At 39.2% G+C, this 24,170-nt stretch overlaps 1 protein-coding gene and 1 long non-coding RNA gene across 4 annotated transcripts in view; one reads left to right on the top strand and one right to left on the bottom strand.

Moving 5' to 3' along the window:
• Nucleotides 1-18,387, top strand: part of CAB39 (calcium binding protein 39) — a 41,780-nt gene extending 23,393 nt beyond the window's left edge. Inside the window, exons 3-9 of the mRNA XM_071566479.1 lie at nucleotides 6,127-6,291; nucleotides 10,082-10,200; nucleotides 12,238-12,406; nucleotides 13,117-13,176; nucleotides 13,937-14,002; nucleotides 14,836-14,979; nucleotides 15,807-18,387. Of these exons, the coding sequence (XP_071422580.1) occupies nucleotides 6,127-6,291; nucleotides 10,082-10,200; nucleotides 12,238-12,406; nucleotides 13,117-13,176; nucleotides 13,937-14,002; nucleotides 14,836-14,979; nucleotides 15,807-15,995 (912 nt within the window). The 3' untranslated portion in view covers nucleotides 15,996-18,387. The remainder of the gene's footprint in view (nucleotides 1-6,126; nucleotides 6,292-10,081; nucleotides 10,201-12,237; nucleotides 12,407-13,116; nucleotides 13,177-13,936; nucleotides 14,003-14,835; nucleotides 14,980-15,806) is intronic.
• LOC139676988 (uncharacterized) lies at nucleotides 3,385-11,180 on the bottom strand. Of its 3 annotated transcripts, none has more exons than XR_011698758.1 (3): nucleotides 11,102-11,180; nucleotides 7,764-8,039; nucleotides 3,385-4,580 (listed from the first exon to the last, which is right to left on the bottom strand). It is a non-coding gene; the product is annotated as an uncharacterized lncRNA (long non-coding RNA). The 3 variants fall into 3 exon arrangements; XR_011698759.1 differs by lacking the exon at nucleotides 3,385-4,580 and adding an exon at nucleotides 6,346-7,125; XR_011698757.1 differs by lacking the exon at nucleotides 3,385-4,580 and having other exon boundaries at nucleotides 6,346-8,039.
• Nucleotides 18,388-24,170: the final 5,783 nt, after the last annotated feature.

The raw sequence follows: 24,170 nt of genomic DNA, 5'->3' as shown, positions 1-24,170 counted from the left end.
AGGTGGCCCAGGTCAAATGGGAGGAGGATTGAATCCAGACCCTCAGGGTACTGAGCCTGGGTATGGTAGTGCTGTTCCCTGTTATCCTCATTATTCATAAAGGAGAGCACCTGATGGATCCAAACATTCACAACGCCAATGTCCACATCTCCACACAGAGATTCTTCAGGAAATTGTTTCTTGGCAAGCCAAGACTTCAGGAAGGTACCTCTGTTTGTGACTGTTTATCTTGGATGGCTTGCAGGTTTGGTAGACAAAGTTCCGCAGTATCTTAGGGACCAGTCATCAAATCTTTGAGGGTACAGCTCTGTTTGATACCCTGAATTCGTGCCTTCTTCCTGTCCTGTCTGTGGAAATGACTGGAATGGCTGTGGAGTTAAAAGACAGCAGCAGTCTGAGCAGTGGCCATTATTAGAAAATTACAAAGATTTCTTTGTGTCTATATCTCAGTATTTAGGCATCTTTTTATCTTTCATTATCCCTTTTATTATGATGATTCTTTTTGTAATGTAACTTTTCAGCCTCTTTTGGAGAGAATTCTGTGCTGATGAAAGGATGAGTTCTGTAGATGGTAGTGGAACAGAAATAGAAAAACTCACTGCACATTAAACACAAAAATGACTGCCTTTTATTAAAAGGGAAGAAGGATGCCAAAGGTTTTCTTTTTTATGACTTCATTTTATTCGTGATTAGACTTGTATAAAATATGGTCTCTCTTAATAATTTCTTCTTCATAGTCACTGCTGGATCCAGGGATGTGCTTCTGTAGCCTGTCACATAACAGTGATGAAATTTCAGGGCTAGGCACCCTGGTACATACTCACTGTTGATCACTCTTTGTGGTAAAGACAAGCTTTTAGCAGGGCATACCTACTTTTCCTACACTAGTTTGTTTCTTAAAATACTGAGTTTGCTACTCTGTAAAGGATGCTCTCTGATAGTGTCATAACACATTTGGAAATACAGCTTTTAAAAATTGGACAAATAATTTTCCCTAGAAATAATAAGCATAATTAATTATGTTTGAACAGAATTGCTCAGGTTTTTTTCAGTTCTTAGGCTGAAATTTAAAATCTTTAATGTTTCATGAGAGGATAAAATAGCAAGGAGGTAATAAAGATTTTTAAAGCTTACACAGTGTGTGTTCCTGTATGTTCTTTGTAACCAAAATGGAAGATACTCATTAAAGCAAAAGATGTAAAACAACAATAGTGGTTGTGATGCCTCTTGTTCAGTTATGAAACATTCTGCCCTGTAATAGTGGAAAATTTGGTTTATAACTGAAAATTTTAAATTCAAGTGAATTCTAGTTACTTGTTAATCTACCTTTTTTTAAGCTCTGTAAAAACTGGAGAAAAATTAACCAGGTAGTTGTGCAGGTCATTTTGCAATGTCCTTTAAGTGTGTGGCGCTTTGCTGGGAGCTGTGATGGGAGTGGCTGCAGAAGCTGCCCTGGGGCCATTGCTGAGAGGCTGCCTCGTGTCCCAGGGCCCTGGGGGGCCTGCTGGCTGGTCATGGGGGTACACAGAGGGGACAGCTTGATGTCTGTTCAGATTGGAAAGGGAAATGAAATGGCAAGTGCTTTGTAACTGAAAATGTGGTGCTCACATTTGCTGTTTGTTCTCCATTACTTGTGTCCTCTCAGAAAGCAGGCTGCTAAAGGGAAGGGGAAGGAAAACTCCTTTCATGTGAGCGGGACCCACCTTTGATCTAGCCCATTAGTTAGCCTTGATTTGCTTCTCTTCCTCCTCTTGGCTGACATCAGCATTTATTTTTATACTACCAGTTCACTTGGTTTGTGGCACACGTGTATGTCGTGAAGGTAAATATTTACCCATGTAATAAACTTGTTCTTCCTACCCTCCGACCTTGGGTTAACCTGCCCATGGCAGTTCTTGCTGTTGCAGACAAGGTTGGCCTCTCTTCTTTCCGGGACCAGCTCTGTAGGGTGGGCAGCACACTGAGTGTGGGACTGCACCTGGTGCTGCTGGGACTCTGCTGTCCACATGGAGTATCACACCACGCTGCCATAGCTCGGGTTTCATTCAGTGAGTTAACACTGTCATTTACAAAGCAGTAAAATTTAAAATTTGTTGGGCACGTGTGTGCAATTAATCCGTGACTGAAAGAAGGGTAAATGTTAAGTGATCTGCCTGGCCTGTGGTGTGTGGCTGTTGCTCAGGGGGTAAAGATGAGGCTTCCCCTGGGATAATGTGTGAGAAGGTGTGCTTAGTTTGTAACTGAGCCTAGCTCTTCATGCTAAATGTCTCCTGAAAAATCATACAATCATTTTTGGCCTTTAAAATGTAACACTGCACTGATGCAGATTTACAGAATTGTATGTTTTTATAAGCATTTCAAAATCCATCCAACGTAGAATTATTTAAAAATTTCATTTGTTACTTATCATAGAGACTGCCCTACACTAGTAGCAGTGTTCACCAAGTGTAGACTCAAAGCTATATCTGGTTTATCTTTTTGGTGGATGTTTTCATTAACAGTGCAGTTTCTGGAGCTGCATTGTCCATGTGTACAGAACAGCCACAGGGGTTCCATGGGCCTGGAGCCTGCCAAGCTCATTGGAAATATTTCAGGCCTGACGGTGTGTTCTTTATCTTTTTCTACTGTTCACAAACCCCAAATACTCCAGCTGTACAAGGCTACATGAAGTATTTGATATTTGCACTGCTTACTGTTTAAGGAAATAGTAAATTTCAGGGTATTTCACTGATATTTCCAGAGACTGGCATGAACCACAGTGGTTCATGGCTATAAAGACACGCAGCTGTTCGTGTGTAACAGTCATGTATACGTGACTTCATGTTGTCTGCCTTTATTTTTCAATGTCTTTGATGAAATAGGGAAGTAACTACTTCCTTTATTTTCCTTGCTTTACATTTAACTTTTACAGTTTGCCTTGTCCTTAGGTTGTATTTTCTGGCACCATTAAATTTCAAGTGTGATTTGCCACATTTCTCTAAAATGCTTGTTGCTGCTTCTCAGTGTTGAGACCATATAAAACTAAACGTTAAGACCTATAAAATATAAATTTTAATATATAAAAACATATAATATACACTCAGAGACTATAATATATATATAGAGAATAGCTATTCTGTATATATAAAATGTATTCTGCTTATGTACTGTATTGGGATGTATTTTATTTATTTTTATATATGGTGTCTGATTGTTAATTCCTCTTTTGATGGACTTTACTTTGTATGTTGATCTTTCTCTAGAGGCTTTTCTCCTTAAAAGAAAGCAGTGCATTACTAAATTGTTTATATTCTGGTACCTTAGGAAGTCGTGCAAGTAATGCTACCCAGCTTTATCTTTCTTGATATTTTTTACTAGTTTTTAACTTGTCTCTTAACCTTGATATTTAATGTAGCATTGTATTTTTCAATGTAGCCATCTACGTTCCATTCAGCATCTGAAATGGCAAAAATAGGTCTGCACATCTTGTATTTGGAATAAGTTCAAGAGTTCATGGAATACAGAAGAGAGATTCCAGAAGTTTGTAAGAGTTTATTTCTAGTCCTTTTGATTTTGAGTTTTAGGGTAGAAGAGAAGGAAGAGATGTTATATTTCATGAAATTGTAGTGCATGAAAAGTTATTGATATAATACTTTCCGAAAGCCTCATATTTCTGTATTTGCAGAATGTATCAAAAATGATAGTTTGGCCTAAATTGATTTGATGCAAGCAAGACTCTTGATGGGGGTGGTCAGATGTGGGTACAGGCTGACTGGAGAGGTGGTGGAGTGTCCATCCGTGGAGCTGCTCAGAGCATTGCTGACCATCAGGCTGGTCAGCTTGGCAGGACGCTGAGGCTGGCGCTGCCTGGAGCAGGTGGTTGGACCCTGATGATCTCCTGAGGGACCTTCCAGCCTGAGCTGTTCCATGTTTTGGGGCATGGTTTAGGGATGGGCTTGGCAGGGCTAAGTTAACAGCTGGACTTGAGCTTGAGGGTCTTTTCCAACCTAAGTGATTCTGTGATTCTGTTCAATGACTCTGTGCCTCCATCCTTTACTTCCCACTAAAGCTTCATGTCATTCCAAGTTCAGGTGAAGCACATTGGGATGGTCTTGACAGTTGTGAAGACCATTTAAGTACTACCGTCTATTCTTGAAAGTTACCATGTTGTATGTCTATGTTGGGCTAAAAAGCTGTTTTTTTCTTCTCTTGTTAAAGCCCTCAGTGTTTGGAAACACTGCAGTGTTTCCTGCCTGGTTTGTAAGCATTTCCATTACTAGTGTCTCTCTTGGACTGGTGGTGAGGGACAGCCCTCAAGTGTGGTTAATGAAGTTTGGGGTTTGGGAAGGCTTCTTCTGTTTCCTGGGGTTTTAGTATGACAAATTCTCCACTAGCATTGTTCTTAATTGCAAGCAGTCCCTCAATGCCATCATCTTACTTAAAATACGTAGTTACTTGAACTTCTGCCTTTCTTCCTCTTTCATGTTCCTTTCTGCATTAGTGCCTTGGAGTCCTTATTACTGCTTCTTCTTTTCTTGGTAGCCATGCATCAAAGGCAGCTCTTCATACCTCCACATTTCACAGATGTTCCTGTTATTTTCCTAGGAAAGAGATATTTCTTCTAAATTTTAGAGAAATAGAACACTTGTGCAATGCAATACTGCTAAAATATGGTGAGCTGTCTTTCCCATTTCATGTCTGCAGGAGCTGTCATGAATCTAAGCAGTTTTAACTGAGCACCTGCTTCTTGCTGTCTCACTAACAAGTGCACAGAAAATCCTTTGGAATTTCGATTGAGGAGGAGACAACTGGGACTAGGAACTGCATTTAGCAAGAAGAGGGAGGCAGCAGGGAGTGGAAAGTTGTGGAGGAGCTAAAAATGATACAGAGCCTCCTTAAAGGTCATGGAATCCTTACTTGCATACCCAGGAAAGCTGGAATGGCTCTGACTTGAATAGTGCATGGGTCATGCTGCTCTTAAAGCCTCTCTAGATAAAAAGAGAAATCTTATATACCTTTTGTAAGACTGGTGATATCCAGAAAGTGCTTGTTTTTTCACTTCATTAATCTTCCACAAGCTGTCACGAATACTTAACATTGAAATGTATGTATACTTTGTTGGCAGAGTCATCTGAAAGTCAGTCCCCTTACAAGCCATTCAGAATTTTTAGGCATGTGAAGAACTAATAGAGTATAATTAAACCAGCTATTCAGGATCATAATTTCCAGCATTTTGCCCCAAACTAAGTAAACATATATATATTGAGAGGAGTAGGGTTTTTTTTTTGGTCCAACATAAGTGTTCTTTAAAATTCAGAAGTGAGTGTTTAGAAGTGTTCTTGATTTATTTTTTTTTTTGTTTTTAATTTTACTCAGGCGATAACTGTGTTTTCATTGTTAAATGCTGCTCCAGATCATCATGGCAACTTAGGAATTCTTTACCCTGGCATCCCTAAATAAGGAATCAGACCTGTCTGTATTCTGTAAGATGGACTTGAAATAGGGAAGGATTTTAGACCTGTGATTTTGTCCTGTATTGCCATATCCCTTTGAGTGCACCTCTTTCTGGGTCTGTTTGTTGGTTTGTTCTTTTATACTCAGAACATCTGAAAATTAAAGTAGGTCCTCTCTGAGGTTTTGTTTGTTGGAGAGGAAGAATTTCTCTCACACTGACTGGAGTGGGAGCCCAGTATTTGACAAAATCTGTAGGAGGGAGACGTGTGGTCTCTCTGAGCAGTTCATCAGGGACAGACATGAGTGTCCATTCATGTTTTCCAGTCTGATTCTGTGTAACTCTGTTTTACAGAGTGGAAATTTTGTCGTGTTCTTTTCATCCCATTGCTGTTCTTTAGGGGATTTTTGAATGGGAAGTTGAAAGGTGGTAAAAAGGAAGCGATTTTTACTTTTGGTAACTTGTCAAATAATTTGTGTCTTTCCTCTGCCTTTTTCTTTTTTTTAATGACCACTCTTATAACAGTCTTATTTGCAGAAAGAATATCTATTGTTTTTCATAGCAGGTTGTAATTTCCTGATTATTCCCCCCCACCCCCCCAGTGGAAGTTTGCAGATGTTGAGAATAATGGAGTGTGCAGTTACAAAGACAAATGGCATTGTGCTCTAACTGTATTGTTTTCTCATTTTCCTTAGGCCACTGAGGAGGTCTCAAAAAACCTTGTTGCCATGAAGGAGATCTTGTATGGCACAAATGAAAAAGAGCCCCAGACAGAAGCCGTGGCACAGCTTGCCCAGGAGCTGTACAACAGTGGGCTGCTTAGTACCCTGGTCGCTGACCTGCAGCTCATTGATTTTGAGGTAAGAGAAGAGGTCTGACATTTCATATATTCTGGGTGTTAAAATAAACACATCTGAATTCCTATCACTTTTATTGTTTAATATATGCTTCAGTCATCAGCTTTTATTTTCTGCTTATGACAAATCCATTAGAAAGAGAACTCATTGTTCCAAACTGCATAGAAAATTAAGCAGCTATAGAATATGAAATCTGTGAATTTAGGCATATAAACAACATGAATTTGAAGCAGATAAACCTCTAATCCAATGATACAGTTCTTTTAAAATTATGGAATAATTCTTACTTGTTGTGTACACAGAAGGGTTAATCTCTTAATCCCATAGTGAACACCAACCATAATACTACAAGATACTCTGTATTTTCATCTTGGTAAATAAAATTACTTGGAAAAGAGATTTTAAGGGTTAAAACTGTTAGTTTTGTTAACAATCCAGTATTTCTCACTTTTAGAAACGACTGATGTAACCTTTTTTTCTATTTTCCTCATATTTTTTCCTGTTTGTTAAAAAACCCCAACAAACGCATGTTTTTATTCATTAATTCAAAATAGCAATACTTATATTCAAACATATGTCTGTACAAACTTCTGTGGCATTTGTCACCACATCCCATGGAACAATTTAGCTTCCCAGTGCCACAGTGAAGAATCATCCTATTCAGTTATATATGAGAAGCTGCAGTAGAATTGGATTTTTCTGTTTTCCCTGAGGTCTCACAAGAAGCGTGTGGTTGTCTAGGAAAGGAGCCAAACCCCATGGATCTCACTCCACAGCCTCCACCATAAAGACCATCCCACTTCAGGTTTCTTAAAAACAGGATTGTTCATAAACAAGCTGCGCACAATTCAAACACAACAGTTTAAAGTCCTATTGTAGTTTGACATTCCAAAAACAATGGCTTTCTTCCCAGTTCTTTCTTCTCTCCCCTCCACCCCACCCATAACTCCCTCTGATTTGTGTTTAATTATAATACAGTGGTATTTTTTCCCTACCCACACAACTGTTTATACCAAACATAAAACATTCAGGTTGATGAATAAGCAAGGAGACCTGGGAAAGCTGAGAGGGAATGCTGAAATGTGGTGGCCTTTAATTGCTGAAGAAAGGAAATCATGAAACGTCATCTGGATTCTGCTGACCTCTAGATTTGTATCAGCTGGTGTTTACCCAGCCCAGTTATGAGCAAAGGAAACCTTCATTATCTCCTGGTAATGAGGAATGATAACAGTTTGTGCAGGCTTGCTCTCATTACAGAGAACTCTGCTTTTTATTCTAAGGAGACTTGAAAAGATTGTGAGGAGTTTCCTGCTTGTGGCCCTTCTGCTGCTTTGTTACATGAGGATATGACGGGTCCCCCTTGAGAGAGAACAAGGCAGTCATGCTGCTTTCTAGGCTGGGCCAGGTCTGCTTGTAAGGATGGGATACTCAGACTGTCCAGCTGTTGTTGTTACCTGGAATTAATGTCAATTTACCTGTGCTCCAAATGTGCTCCAACTTCCCAACTGTTACCAAGTCAATCAGATGTTGGCTTTGACATCCTAAATCTCTATGGCTGTGGGTTTGCTGCATTTGAAATGGTTTCTCCATTACTGATGGAAATACATACTTGATTTTCTGTTGGTTTTTAATCTTGAAGAGTATGTGTTGAATTTTTTCCTTCTAGTGTCCCACCACAGCTTGAGATCATTGAGTGATAAACTAAAATTTTGGTTTTTCCAAGAACTTCACTCATTTCTGAAGAAGGTTTCCTTGTAGAAGAGGAATAGACACATTATTAATAGACAGGGACTGTTCACTCTTAAACTGTCTCAAGTGTATTTGAATCTGAATTGGTATGGTAAAAAAGCCCAGAAAAGTAATATGTAAAAATTGGAAAAGTAGCAAATTCCATGTTTGAATGAACAAACTGTGACTGCCAGCCCTTGCTACATGTAAAGTCCTGTTTAAAATGATGCCCTTCTCTGGCAGTTTGCTTTCTAAGTAAAGCAGTCAGTGCAACCATCTACTAACCAGTCTTACACGCTTACCTGTTTATCCTTGCTGGTCTGCACTGGTGTGTCTGCAGAAGAGATGATATCCCTTGTGGAATGTAGGGGTTTTCATTAAGAAAGAAAAAGCCTAGAGCAGAAATGCCTTTTGCACAGGGGAGCCCGAGTCCTTGTGCTGGCAGGACAACCTGGGCACAGTGTCCCTGTCACCTCTGCAGCCGTGACTGCTGGCACAGGTTCGGGGCCTGTCTGACCATGAGGTCACTTAGCAGTGCATCCCTGGGACAATAACTGGCTTTGCTGTTGCTCTGCACCACCAGCAGCTCAATTATGTGCATGATAAGGAAATGCTGTTCTTGCTGGGGAATCCAAAGCAAACCCTGAGATCCAGTGCAAAACTGGCAATGGTAGTGAATGGGAGTTGACGACTATATTATGTGGAGTTTGAGTAAAGCAATTTCTGGAAACACTGCCCTACTCATTTCAGAACAAAGAGTTCTGGTGTTGCTTTGGGCTGGCTTTCAATGGAATTGTAATTGAGAAAACAAGCATTTACAAACAATCTCTTATATCCTGAAAACAACACTCTAACCAAACTGTCTGTGGTAATTCACAAACAAGCCATTTGGAAAACCACTGTCCTCCTACATTTTTGTAAACATTTCATTTTTTCTTATGTAATCTGCTTGACATTGATTAGAAAATGGAAATAATTTTAAATAATTGATGTAGTTTTTAAAAATTCCTGCTAGTTAAATATGCCCTGCATTTTTCTCAAAAGCTTGCTGATGTTACTCAAGAGATTTCTAGTACAGTTAGAGCTTGTCAAGAAACATTATATACATATGGGATTTGTGTATAACATTCAGGGAACCTTTAGGTGGAGTTGCTTAACAGGCCTTTATTTGCAAGTCCAAGTTTAGTACAGTTTGCCTAGTCTTTTTCTGGATTAGATCTGATAACACATAATCCTGAAGATGTCTGTGTGTCCATCCTGAATGGGTAGTTAATTGCAGAAATCAGGCTTTTAAATGGTGCATGTGAATGACAGTGCTTATATTTATAATCAGCTTTTTGTTAGATGTCTGTGCCAGTTTGTCATCTTTAGCTATTGTCTGAAGAAATAAATAGGAGATGTGTGTATATATATTCAAGAAAGAACATTCCCAGCTCCTTTTATGCTGTCTGGTTCTATCCTTGGGCATCTTTTTGTGTATAATCTTGCTGATTTCCAGCATCCTCGTCTTTCTTAAACTTCATTCGTCCATTGAAAAATGTGAGACTTGAATTTTAGGTCGGTGGATGGTTTCTGTGTGTTATTTATTTACTTATTTTCATAAGTTATTGTTCTAAGTTGAGTGTTAACACTGAAGTTGGAAATGCTCTGCCCACTCTCAGTGTGTTCTCCTAAACAAGGGGAGAGGATAATACAATGTTGAAGAAACACACCTTGAGGCAAGAGCACAGTTAAAAAGTGCTATGTTATTAGCAAAAACAAGTATAAAATAAGCCCAGAAGATTGATGCTACATGGAAGATTCTGATGAGACATCAACTGGCTTTACTTCTCAGGGTGAATTACCCATATCTGGCTGCAACAGGATGTTCTGTCTTGAGTGCTTTGGCATATTTGAAATGGGCATAAAGAGACAGAATATTTAGTGTGTTTAAGATCAGAGTATGGAGGCTGACGGAGCTGCAGAACTCACTCAGCACAACTGCATGAGCTGGTGGTGATGTTTAATTGTTAACTTTCCAAGTGGACTTCAATATTATGTGTTTAACTGCCAATGTTTTTGACAGGGCAAGAAAGATGTTGCGCAAATTTTCAACAACATTCTCAGAAGACAAATTGGTACAAGAACTCCCACAGTTGAATACATCTGCACTCAACAGAATATATTATTCATGCTATTAAAAGGGTATGTGCACTGTGAAGCATAAATACACTTTTACATGAAGTAAGGAGTGTTTAAATTCATGGAGAAGCAGTGAATTCTGACATGATTGTTCTTCATTTGCAATATGCTTGATTTTATTATTTTTCCCATGGTCTTGGGGTCTATAATTCCCATAAGTAAAGGAACAGCTGAGTCATAAATCACCAGCAATCTACTTTTGCATGAAATAGAACTGAAAATTGAGAACTCTTAGTAATCTAAAATACTCTGACTGGGGTAGTCAGATGTTTTCCTTCAGTATAGTATTTGAGCCCACATAACCTATTTCCTTGTGAACTTACTCATCAAAAGTTGAAGGCTGATTTTTTTCCCCTTTTAGTCACTAAGTTCTAGTTTGCTGGCCTGTCCCCTGGCCTTAATTTGGTCTTAAACTTTTTATTCCTGGTATTTATATTCCTGTTAGTGACACAAACACAGCCACTCAAACTTGACCAAACAAATAATAATTTGGAGCATATTGTGCATGCCAGATCACTGTTTCTTCCTCTCTTCTTGTATTATTGGTTGTGCTGGCTGTTCTCATATTATCTGATGTGCTGGATGTTGGAGAATTGTGCCATACTGAATATGGGCGGGTGGAGCTGTGACTATCATAACATGAAAGCAGGAAGATGGTGTTAATGTTTTTGTATTAAAATAAGATGTTTTAGAAAAACATTGAGAATGTGCTCTCTTAGTTTCAAAAAACATTTACTCAACATATCTAATAACATTAATTAAGATAGTTCTGAAAATTGCAATTCCAGTGTGTAATTTTGGGATAGAAAAGTTCATTAAACATTAATAAATGATTTTAAGATTTCAGCTATTTGAAGTAGTATTATAATTTACCAAACCATGTGAGTGTAAGAACTCCACTTACCTGGCAGAGCTTTGCGGTTTTCCCCCTTGCATTACAGCTTTGATTTTGGGACTGAGCATGATTTAACTGTGAGAAGGACAAAAATATTAATTGTGGCACAACACGAAAGAAATTACTGATTCACTAGTTGATAAAAATAATTTACTAATGACATTTGAGGTGCAGAGATATAAAACTGCTTTCTCAGCGTGTTCTCATTGATGCGTGACTGAACGAGGGCTGTAACACATTCCTGCTCACTTTAGTCTGTGTTGTCACCCTTCAGAGAGCATCATTCCCACAGGGATAGCTGGAACTCATAAGTCAGGATGCTTGAAACGAGCCTTTAGCTTTTAGCAACTTACATATTACATCTGGGATCCAACTGGGATAAATGTAGTGAAATTTAAACTGTGAGATGAGTTGCAAAAAGTGCAGTAGATTTCAAATCTCCATGAATGGGAAAGTGTTGCACCATTAACGTGAAAATTATTTCAAAAGGAAATGTTTTGGTGTGGTAATAGAGTTAATGCTCAGTACACACAATGATACTTTGCTCCTGAATTATTCTGGTGAATTTTATTTAGCTGCCAGTGGTATAGGATGAAGGATTCTTCAAGTGAGAGGCAGGGAGGGTGTCTAAGAGGCTGCGACTGCTCCAGAAGCTTGAACACACCCTGTTTAGAGCAGCCAGTGATGCTGAAAAATGATTTAAAGTAAAGAGGAGACATGAATTTAAATCCAGGATTATTAACCCTTCATGGTTATATGCATAGTTTTATGTAAATTGCTGTCATGTTTAAGCAAGCAGCTTTCAAGGCAGAAATGATTTCCTGCTTTTCCAGATGTCTGCAATCCTACCAACATGGAACAATAAAACTGATTTTGAGGAAGAAAAGAAAATATTTTTATTTAGTCTTGTTTTTCAGTTTGTGAAAATCACGTCAATTGGTTCTAATTGTAACTGCCAGTTATTTCAGTAATATTTTGTAGGAATATTTAAAAATGGGAGTTCAATGCAGAAATAAGTATCTCTAATTTCGGAGTTTTTGTTTGCTTGACAGTACTTAAAACTGCAATTAGCAGTGTAGTGTTGCAGTGCTAACTTGTGAAAGTATTTCTAAAAAATCTTTGGGTTGTTCTGGGGTTTTTTATAGGTACGAATCTCCAGAAATTGCTCTAAATTGTGGGATAATGCTTAGAGAATGTATCCGGCATGAACCACTGGCTAAAATCATCTTGTGGTCAGAACAGTTCTATGATTTCTTCAGATATGTGGAGATGTCGACGTTTGACATCGCTTCTGATGCATTTGCCACGTTCAAGGTAAGTCTGACAACCCTGGAATTGCTGCTCCTGCAGTTCTCTGCTTTGTGAACCCGGATGGCTCTGTGTGATGCTCCTGGGCAGCCTTGGGAGAGGGGAAAACAATAAGGTGTGATGCAAATGGGCAGGCTGGACACTGCTCTTATTGCTCAGAATGCAAGACCTGCCTTGAAATATATACACTGTGTTCCCCAAAATACTATTCTAGTGATAAGATGTAAACTGTCCTGCATTACCTGAATACACGTGCCCTTCCATGCCAGGGGCTTTAAATCTGTGTCTGCAGCTCCTCAACTGAGCAAACGTCTTTTCATTCTGTTATAAACCTCAGTATATTTCATGCTGTTGCTTTGAAGGAAATTTTTTGTTGCCCTAAACCAGCAAGTTATGGGACTCTATAAGCATAATATTGATCAATATTAAATAGTGAACCTTAACCTTGGTTGTGTGCAGAGCACAGCCTTGATCCATAAATGGCATTCTTCAGTGACAATTCCACAGTCTGTCTGTGTGTTACATTAACACATCACAGATACTTCCTAAGTGATGCCAAGATCCTCAGCAGTGTCCTGTAATTGCAATCATGTCCTAAATGTCTTAATTTAATAAAACAGCCAAGTTTTCTGTTGAATTTCTCACTGTTAAATGTGAGTGTGTATGTACTCTTTAAATATTTTAGTGAAAATACTGGATTTGTGCTTTTTTTACAGGACTTGCTTACAAGACACAAGTTGTTAAGTGCAGAATTTTTGGAACAGCATTACGATAGGGTGAGCAAATCTGCTTTAGTATTTAGAGTTTTCTAGCACTGTGTATCTTATTTGAAGAAATAGGTGGGTTTATTCCTTGTTTAGCTTTGGTTTTGTAAACTTCCACATACTATTAAAGCAATTGAACTTGCAATAATTTCTGCCCAATAGTAAAATTCAGACCAAGACCCTACTGTTGAATGGGGAGATAGAGGGGAAGGCGGAGGGAATGTCTCTGGTTTCCTCGCTAGAGGGAGCCCTTGCCTTGCCTTTCCCCTGGCACCCAGGAATCCAGACTATCCCTCTCCCTGCTGCTGGGAACCCGGGAATTGGGGAACAATGTCCGGTGCCAGGCGCTATCATAGAATCACAGAATGGCCTTAGAGATCGTCTGGTTCCACCTCCCCACCTGCCACTGGCAGAGCCCCTTCCCCTAAACCAGAGCCCCATCCAGCCTGGCCTTGAACACTTCCAGGGATGGGGCAGCCAGAGCTCCTCTGGACAACCTACTCCTGTTACAGTTTAAGAAACAGTGAGGTAACTCCTTCCACTACGTTGAAATCTAAGCATTAAAGGCTCCTAAAAGAGTAAATATATATGGTTTTTTTAAAGCATGTACAATGTTTGACAGTAGTGACTTACAGGAACCTATTGAGATTTCAGATTTTGTTTATGTTTTTGTTAGGGACTGGCATCTCCTCCACTTTGTTACAATAATTTGGAAGAGGAGTGCCTATGACACTTGGAAAAGTCCTAACCCTTCTCTTTATTCTGTGTTTAGTTCTTCAGTGAATATGAGAAGTTACTTCATTCAGAAAACTATGTGACAAAGAGACAGTCACTTAAGGTAAGACAACTTTATTTTCTTCTTAAATGCAAGGTTAGAGAATATTTAATTTCAAGGTGAGTTGACTTCATTTGAAATGAGTGATTTAACCACCTTGAAAAGTGTTTGTGTTATTTCTTCATGCTTTAATTCTTGGGTCAGCTGCTTTTTTTTTCAGTCCAGTACTTTCATTATTTAGTGTCCAGCACAGACCCAAGTAGTTTCTCTCCCTATGATGAAATGGCTCTTCAATTATCTTTATATTTGTTGGTTTTTCCATTCAACAAATCTGGACACATTTGAATAATTTAACAAAGATTCTCAGGTTGTGCCTAGAGCAATACTAATCTTACATTCAAGTAGATAAGAAACAGTGAATGTAAATGTAAGACAGAACTTGTAGCTAAGGTGAACCTTGTGGGAGTATCCTTATAATCTCTCGGACAAAGAAGGTAGCAAAAGGAGTGTAACTGTTTCTCATTTGAAGTACTAACCAGTTTAGGTGTTGGGTTTTGTTTTGTGGATTTTTTAAAGGCATTGTTATTGGTGCTGAATAGCTCCTGTATACCTGAAAAAATACTGAAATCATGAGGGGAAAAAGAACGAAAGACTTTTCTTTCATTTCCATTTCATAACAAGGGGGAAACAAAGGTGATTTTTCATTTTGTTAGAAGAAAGAGAAACTGCATCATTGAAATAAGAGGAAAACACACCCTGCACTTTGAAATGTGGGACAGTGGAGTTCAGTTGTTAGCGTCAGCTGCCCAGGGTGTTTGCAAACACTTAAGAAAAAGGTGATTCTCTTACGTCCAGTGTTGGTAATTTTTCATTTTGGGCTTGTTTTCTACCTTCAGCTGCTTGGTGAATTGTTATTGGATAGACACAACTTCACAATTATGACGAAGTACATCAGTAAACCTGAAAATCTCAAACTAATGATGAACCTTCTACGAGACAAGAGTCGTAACATTCAGTTTGAGGCCTTCCATGTGTTTAAGGTATGTGTAAAAATCCCACCAGAAAACAAAAAAACTAAGAACGCAACCAGAAGTTGTTTAATTAAGTAAACTACTTAGCTGAGCCTAAATGGAGCTTATCTTAATGTCTGCTAAGTGATTAAATAAAGAGCGCATTGATGTCAGTCTGTATTATGATCTATCTTTACAAAGAGCTATCTTGGTATCTTTTGAAAACTGTTTAGAAACCACTTGGGGACTTCCATATGATTGTCAGTGTAATCTGGCTTAGAAAATGTTGGAATTAAGAAAGATGAAGTGCAGTAAGATAAGGAGGAATGCATGATTCCATATAAAATCATGAAGCACCCTGGAATTCAAAAGTGTTTTTATCGTTATTGTATGACCTCTGAAGTATTTTAGTAAGGTCACCTAAATTTCAAAGCCTGCAATGTAATTGGCACATTTTAACAGATGCCTGGAGACAAGCAGCTGAGAGCTATAACTTGAGATCTAAAACTTTGTAGAGAACTGTGAGATACCCATCTGATGCTGCATGTGATACGAAACCATGAATTTGCTATAGAATTTAACCATGGATCAGTGGTTTCTGCAGGGGGTGTTGTGGCTGGTCACCTCCCACAAACTAAATTTACTTTGGTGCTGATGTTCAGCTTATGTCCTGATGAAAAAAGGAGTAATTTTATTTTAAAACTTGCATTTACTCCATTATTTTCTTCTGTAGGATACTGGAATAATTAAAACATAATTTTAAGTTGTGGTCCTCAATACTTTGTTGGATAGGTTTGGTTTTTAATGGAGCCTTCTGTTTCTCCCTGTTGTGCTCAATGCCTTTTATTTTCTTGCAGGTGTTTGTAGCCAATCCTAACAAGACACAGCCTATATTAGACATCCTTCTAAAGAACCAGACCAAACTTATTGAGTTCCTCAGCAAGTTTCAGAATGACAGGACCGAGGATGAACAATTTAATGACGAGAAGACCTATTTAGTTAAACAGATCAGGGATTTGAAGAGACCAGCACAGCAAGAAGCTTAATCTCCAATAAACCTTTAAAATATTAAACCCAAATTCAGCATTTGCTGTTAGATATTCAGCATCAGGCACTCTTATCGATTCATGAGGAACATTACTGCTAATCTGCTGTTCAGTGAACGGTTTTTGTTTTTCTCTTTTCATTTTTAGTCCAAGTTGAGAAACATAGCTGCTGCTTTCTTGCACAATGTGGACTTTCTTGATATTTGTGTCATTTCAGAATTCAAAGACACTGCTTGTTTTAGGAGTCCTGAAAAGAAAGATTCTAGGTTCGTGAAAGCAAACATATAGATACTAGTTTGGTTTAGGAGAGAAGGTATTAATGTAGTTAAGTGACAGGTTGCATGCTTGCAAATCTGAATAAATCTGTATGTTTGCACTTACCTTGTTTGAGATAATGAGCACAATGTGACCTGTGCATACCTGGCACCATAGTATAAGATTGTATGCCTTGATTAAAAAAAAATGTGCAGTGCTTTATTTGTAATCAAAGGGGAAATGTATCTAAGATGTGAGCTTATTGGGATAAACAGTTGTCTTGCAAATAAACTGATATCGAAACTTAGCAACTTTTAAAAGAGTGAAATCTCAAGGTTCATAAGGAAAATGTATATATGCCTTTCACTGCTTTATAGAATTTTTTTTGACATGATTTGATTTTTCTGAGACTTGACTTGTAAACTTGGAAATATGTTCTAAGGGTTTTTGTTAATTTTACTTTAAAGGTATTTCAGACAGTAGACCTAGCAGTGACGTTTTGCATTTCATTTCAACAATGCTTGCTGGTTTCTTTTGTATATAACTCCTAGGCTGCTCATTTCTTTAAAATATGATTTAATTTGTACAGCAGAGGAATGTTATTGTATTAGTCTGTAACTATTACCTAATATTGAATTTTGCAAAATGAATGCTCATGTGTAATTGAATACTTCAGATCACATGGAAATGCTGATTTAACAATCTTAAGTACTGCAGCATTTAAAAGGAAAAAAAACCAAACCAAGCCCAAACAAATTCTTTGTGTTCACTTATCTAATGGGGTGCCATCAATTAGGGTAGGCTGAAATAGAGAACTGGAACCCTTTATACTACATTCTTACTGGGTAATATTGGCCTTATTTAATTAAACTAGCATTGTGCTCACCAGCTCTGCAAATGGCAAAGTTTATGCTAAATTAATATCGACCTCTCTTACTTCTGGGGAGCCTGCAGTGCGTCATTTCTCTCTTACAGTAAATAACTCAGTACAATAGTTGTGTAAGTGAATGATTTAATTCCTTCCAACTTCAAGAAACAATTCCATAGGTGTCCTAGGATAACAAAATTATTTCATTTTGCTGATTTTGTTAATGCTGCAAACTATCAGTATTTATAAAAACAGAAAACTCAACTGATTTTGCACCATGTTTTTGTTACTGTGACCATACAAAAGGAATCTACTAAATATAGCTAAATGATGTTATTAAAATTGTATCTATCCATCATATAGTAACTCTAAGATCACAACCAAGCAAACTTACAGACTGGGGTCTGAAAGTTCAAATTCTGCATGACTGAATGATTGCGAATGCCAGAAAATGTTTGTTGCTTCCTGTCCTTCTCCCACTGAAAACACTTCGCAATCAGTGACGTTTAAGCTGATTTGAAAGCCTTCACAAGGGAAGTCCAAGAGCTCCAGAAAACTGGGTGTTTTCACTCAGTTGTTTAAAATTGCTCTTAATATTGTAATTGGTCTTTTGAAGGTTCTTAACGTTTCCTTTGCAAACCAAATCATTTTGCCTACAGGAAAGAAAACAGCTTATTCTTCCCAGAAATCACAGGCATTGAGGTGGTGTTATAGTTCAGTACTAACAGTCTATTATATTTTGGTTTATCATGGCTGAGTGGAGGAAAACATTTATTTGCCAAGTTACTCACCATAAACATGTAAGGCTTCCTCTTTAGAAAGGTGTAGTCGTGCTAAAGATTTATGTGTGTCAAGAGGTGAAAACATTTGGACTAGGACAGAGGTTACTCTATATTAGGCCTTGGAATCAATGGCTATGGTGACTTTTTAATATGTGGAAACATTGGAATGTTGGCTTTCCAAAAGAAGTTGTATTTAAATTAAAGCTCCTTTGACGTGCTCTTCGTATTAAAAACTTTGTTCTGGAAGTGGTTTCTTATCTGCTTGAAGGCTTAAGGGTATTACTAAAAGATATTTAAATGCAAGTGGTTTTTCCTTTGGCTTTTTTTTTGTTTCTTTTTGTTTTGGTTTTTTTTTTAGTAAGAGATGTATACAATTGTAATTCTATTTCCGTGGTAGCATTTCATTTCTCCTGAGGAAAATGCGTTTCGTATCCAAAAAATCTGGCTGGCCCCATAATTTAAATTAAAATAAAATTTTGAAGAAAAATTTGTGTTCTTTACTGTGTTTCTAAAGAGGATGAGTTTCTTGTGGATGTGAATCAGTTCCCCTTTATTGCCTTAGAGTGGCTCAGCTTTCTCCCTTGTAAATGTGAAATCATTTTAAATCATGAAAAACTCTGGCTTGCAAAAACATTTTTGAGGAATTGAGACAAAGTGCTGTATTAGAGATGTAATCAATTTTAATTAATTGTTGGTAGCCTTCTTGCCCGTTTGTAATATTATTTCCTGATTCTATTTCTTTTGGGGATGACCAAGGGCTAAGAGAAGGTGCTATTTCCTGCATAGAGACTGGACCTGATGGGGTTAGTGATTCCTTGATAGTTTTTGGCCCTTCACTTCTCTAATTTTCAGGAGCTGGAAGTGTTTGCAATTGGTAACTCTTTCCTTAGGACATCCCATGGTCTCTGTGCCTTTGGAGCGGGTCCTTGGTGCATTTTTCACAGGTAACACCCCAAGTTCTGCAGCATGGCAAACATCAGGAGAGGGTGTTGTGTTTAAAACAATGTTCAGGAGCTTTTGATGCAAATTATTCAAATGTTTGTTGGGGTTTTTTTTAGCAAAAACTATTGAAAAAAACCAGTGATTACCTTGTAGACAGAAATATTTGATCTTTGATAAGCCCCCACTAGAGGCTACACTTGTTTGTGCCTCTGTAGAAAATGTTAACATTTCTCTTTCTCACTGACAGTAAGATCACAGGTTACAAGGGGAAGGAGGAATTTATACCTGTAGTCAGATAAAGTGCAAACTTTAGTTAAAAGTGGTCAGGTTGGATACTTGTCTGGGTGTTTGAAATGGCCCTGGTGGGACAAGGCATGGGAAATGTAAGGAGATGTTGGTCTGACTTAAAATTTGTTTTCCTCACAGAGCTGATCAGCAGGACTTGCCCTATGAACTGCCATATCTGGGAACACCAGGAAGAGCTGTTCTTGGAGCCTGTGGGAGCAGGTTGTGGACAAAGCTGCTTTCAGTAAGTTCCCTTCTCTTTGTGGCCTCCCAAGTCATTCCTAGCACTTTTCCTTTTGCTGCCATCCCTTTTTTCCCTTTACTGGCTGCTGTGTTGAATTATTTCCCTGTCTGTGTTGCGTTCACTCTCAATGCTGTTCACTCGAGCTGGTGCCATCTCGTTGGGTGCAGTGCCTTTATATTCTGTCATCGCTGGTTTTTTCTCCTGGTAAGTTTGTACTCCTTTCTCCAGAGGTTTTGGCCTTTGTAAAGCTGCTTTTAAGTGAAATTTCTTGTAGTTTTTCAGCATATTGTAATTGAAAGTGATGGTTAGTATCATAATGAGGATAAAATTATCTTGTTCTTTAGTTCACCTTAATCTGAACACACTGAACTTGTGAGGAGTTGTTTCTGGCATACGTCCTCTGTATATACAAGTGTACGTGGGCAGATCCAGTTTAAATCCCATGTGACAGAGCAGAGGAACACATCAATATATTGCATTCTTTGGAGGAAATCAGCTATTTCATGGGAGAAGAATGATGGGACAGAGACTATTTGCAAAAGCGTGGAGTGACAGGACAGTGGGGAATGGCTTTAAACTGACAGAGGGCAGGTTTAGATTAGATATTAGGAAGAAATTCTCTGTGAGGGTGGTGAGGCCCTGGAGCAGGTTGCCCAGAGAAACTAGAGATGCCCCATTCCTGGAAGTGTTCAAGGCCAGGTTGAATGGGGCTTGGAGCAACCTGATCTCACAGAAGGTGTCCCTGCCCATGGCAGAATGTTGGAATGAGATGAGCTTTAAGGTCCCTTCCAACCCAAACCATTCTGTGATTCTGTGTTTTGCTTCCTAATTTAAAACACCCGTTGAGACGTCTTTGTTTAAACAAACATCACCACAAAACCCCAAGTTATACAGCCAACATATGATTAGATCTTTGCTAAGTATTTTGTATTCACAACAGAAGATAAAGGCAAGCTCTTTTTTAGAGGGCTCACATTAGGGATTTTGGGTTGCACAACGCAAGGATATTTTATTTCCTTGCTCAAAAATGGCCATAAGTGACTTCTGCCACTTTCCACAGAGGGACTGAAGATTTTCTCTTGCAGGAGGGTTTTCCCCTTTGTGTTTTGGTGAGGCTGTGCATAACTCCAGTATGCAGGATGACACCCACCAGGGGAGTGTCACATGGCTGGAGGTGACAGTAGCCTTAGGTGTCCTAGTGATGGTAACACTAAAGAATTGATGAAGAGGGAATGTTTGGAGTGAAGGAAGATAAACAGTGTGCTGTAGTATAGAGTTCAGATATGTTTTAGGGGGAAAAAAAATGACTGTGACTGGAGTTGTCTGTTCTCCTTGCCTAAAATTAAATCAACAGGAGGTGTTTTTCCATTTCTTCCCTAGCAAATTCCTAGTACTGAACTATGCTGTTAAGAGTTTTTGTTTCTTCCTCTTGTGGTAGCCTTTGGAAATGCCTCACATCCCACCAGGGAGAAACTCAGGGTGATAAAAATGTGTGTTGCTTAACAAGGGTCTGCTGTTAAAACAGGTTGAACTGAATTTGATATTGCTTAGTGTTATTCAGAGACTTGCAGAAAGGATTAGGTTTGCATTTACTTGAGCAAACCCCAAGAATAACAGATTTGGTTTTTAGGGCTATTTTGACAAGTTTAAGAATGCTGTATATTCTAACATTAGTAAATAAGGTTTATAACTGTAATTTAGGGCATCTAAATAAGGCATGCAGTGTGTGTTGTACAGTGTTTAAACAGCTGAGGTGTAAGCCAGCCTCAAAACCCTGACCTTTAGCAACATCACCAGATTGTATGGAATTAAAAGAAAAATGTCATGTAGAGCAATCAGACTGTAACACAGGCTTGTGGGCATCCAGACAGGTTAGAAATGTGGTGTGAGACTGGAAGGTGCAAAGGTTCACCTGGCTTTGAAGCTTGAGTTGCCGCAGTTGAATTTCCCCATCTTCCATTTCTGGAATTAAAGAGTGCTGAGTCATGCCAACTAACATCCAAATTACATTAAAACAGCATTTCAGAATTTAAAATAATACTTTTATTTTCTCTACAAATTGTTTCTGAAAGAAGTAGGAGAACAAACCCACAAGCTCAGTGTATGGGCAGAACTGGGTTTTTATAATGTTTCTTCAGGCTGTTGGAGCAGTAGAGGAGTCCTTTAGGCTGAAGTTTGTGATGGTGCACATGCTGCATGTTTGAGAGCACTTATAGCACAGGTTAGGGCTGAATCTTGGTTGTCAGTCATATCAGAGCCATGTTTTAGAAAGTAAAAAAAAAAAAACAACAAACCAGATAAATCTATTGTAGCAGGAATAGTTGCAGACCTACAGAGAAGTGTAAGTATGTAATATATACAGTTCAGATATGTCTTAGGTATGCTAGCTGAAAGCTGGCATTGGGGTAATTTAAATTTTTGTACAGAAACTTTTAGAAGAGCATTAAGTTATAAGTTCATCTCTTTTACCTGAACGTTTTTACTGAGCTGTGCTTTTACTTTCAACCTTGACTGATGTAAATCAAATTTCCCTTGCCTACACATTGCAAGTTGGTAATTAGTAACACATGACTGTGGTGCACAGGTGGTGTTGAAGTTTGTGGTGTGCTCTGGTGTAAAGTTCACATGGGAAAATGCAAGTAGGCTAAATTTATGCATACAGTGAGTTGTTGTCAGTTTTAGACATTTCAGTTTTAAAAAGAAAGCCCTTACTTTAATAACAAAGATGTGCAAAACCCAGGAATTGCTAATAAATGGCATTTGATATGTTGGCTGGTGGCTCTTCACTATGAGCAGTAAACTGCACACTGGTTTTGAAAAGTGTCTGCCAGGCAGTTAACCCCCAAGGTGACATATTATTGTATGGCTTGTGGTTTTGGCTCATCCCCACAGCTGTTCAGGCCCTTCTGCCAGCGCCTGGCAGGACAGTGCAGCTGCTGGGGCAGCCTCTGGCTGTGCAGGCAGCTTTCTGCAATCTCCTAGCTGACCTGGCTCTTGCCTCATCCTACAGACTCCTTTCACATTGCCTTTAAACCTCCAGGAAAAAGAACATGAAGCAGGATAGGGCAATGAAGCAAAGGTTCAGAAAAGCCCCAGTCCTGCAGCATTCTCATGACACAGCACTGCAGTGTGAACAGCAGTTTTGGGTTACGTGTCTTTGGCTGAGGTAGCCATGTGTGCTCAGCCTCAGGAGCTGAACTGTTTCTGCTCAGGGGATAGGATGGTTTAAATCTTCTATCTCCTCTGGTGCTCCCACTCCCTGCTTCTGAACTTCCAAGTCCATAAAGGATGTTTTCTGCAGCTCTGTTTTCTGTTAATCTCCCTCTGAGTCTTATTCTGCACTTAAAAAATCCTCATCCTCTTGGCAAATCACTTCTTTCTACTCTTGCTGTTTGCTTTTTCAGCTCTTTTTCCAAGGGGCCTTCTTTATATTTTGGGAAATATTCCATAATTGCTGAATCTTATGTAAGTAAGTGCAGTTATTTATGCCTAATCATTTTTTCTCCAGGTGTAAAAAGTTTATCACCCAGTATCATTGCTGCAAGTAATATGGTTTCCTACAGGAAATACTGTTTGTGTATCATTAGAAAATACAAATAGGTAAGAGTAAGAATAGGTTACAAGTACTGCACATAAGGGGCTCGGCTCTGTGTCTGGCACACGAGCTCATGGTGGTGGTGATGTGGAGAGGGATGGGAGCAGCACTAGCACACTTTGACCAGAGTGAACCTTGCTAACAGCTGAGAAGGCCACAGGTTTGGGCTGTGCATTGGCTGACCAGTGTTAGGTGCTATCAACACCCACACACAGCTGTGTGGAGCACTCAGTTCCTGGAGTTGGTAACAGATTTATAAAGCAGCCAGTGTTTTACCTCTGCTTTCAAAATGCTGCCATGTTTGTAGAAACACTTTGGGTTTCTGGTGTCAGGGATGGGCTCTGTCAGTGAGTGAGCTTTGCCACCTTTCCTGTCACTTCTGGGCCTTAGTCTCAGACTAGCTGGCAGGGTCAAATGCCATCTGTATCATCCTGGGACTAGACAGCAGTCTGCCCTGAATTGTCTGAGCTCAGCAGAGGAGATCAGGTCTTGGATTTCCTATTCTCTCAGTCCATTAGTCCTAAAAGGACTGTTTCTGCAGCAGCAGTTTGGTGTGTTCTGCCACCACCAGACGTGCCAGGTGTAAGGACCGATCTCTGTCCCTGGTGCCCCAGTTCAGACTGACCCTTCCAATTTGCAGGCAGTGTCAGTATGTCAGCCAGGCCCTGTTCCCCGCCACTGCTGTCTGCCTCATTCATGAGCACTCTCAGGATAAGAAAAGGCAATTGCAAATTGGACAGCGCTGGAATTGGTACAACCGAGGGACGTATAAGCTACAGACATCGCCTGAAGAACAGCTTCATGGCCTGAAGGAAGGCTGTTCCCAGGACTGGCCTGATCCAGAGCCCACTGAAACATAAAAATAAAGCTTACTGATGGCTTGGAGGGTTTAGAGGCTAGACAGGCCAGATCTCAGAGCATTCCTGATCAGTACTGGGTGGGCAAAGGAGGGGCCTCCTTTTAACCAAGTGCAAGGGGTTGTGTGTTTTTGTTTATAATGCAAAAAGCAATTAATGAAAACCAAGCTTTGGGAGTGTTTTTAGCTGTAGGAGAAACTTTTGCTCAATAAGTAAAGGGCTGTAGAGAGTCTGCATTCCAGTGGATTTGTCTTCCATCCATGTTCCCAGTGACAGGCTTCCAGGTGAGAAGTAGCATGGAGGTGCCACTGGGGCTCTGTGTGTGTGTGTTGCCCAGTTTATTGGTG

The sequence above is a fragment of the Pithys albifrons genome, chromosome 11, assembly GCF_047495875.1.
Source record: "Pithys albifrons albifrons isolate INPA30051 chromosome 11, PitAlb_v1, whole genome shotgun sequence".
Taxonomy (NCBI): domain Eukaryota; kingdom Metazoa; phylum Chordata; class Aves; order Passeriformes; family Thamnophilidae; genus Pithys; species Pithys albifrons.
Note: the sequence above shows the minus strand (reverse complement) of the source record. Positions and strands in the feature narration are given on the sequence as shown.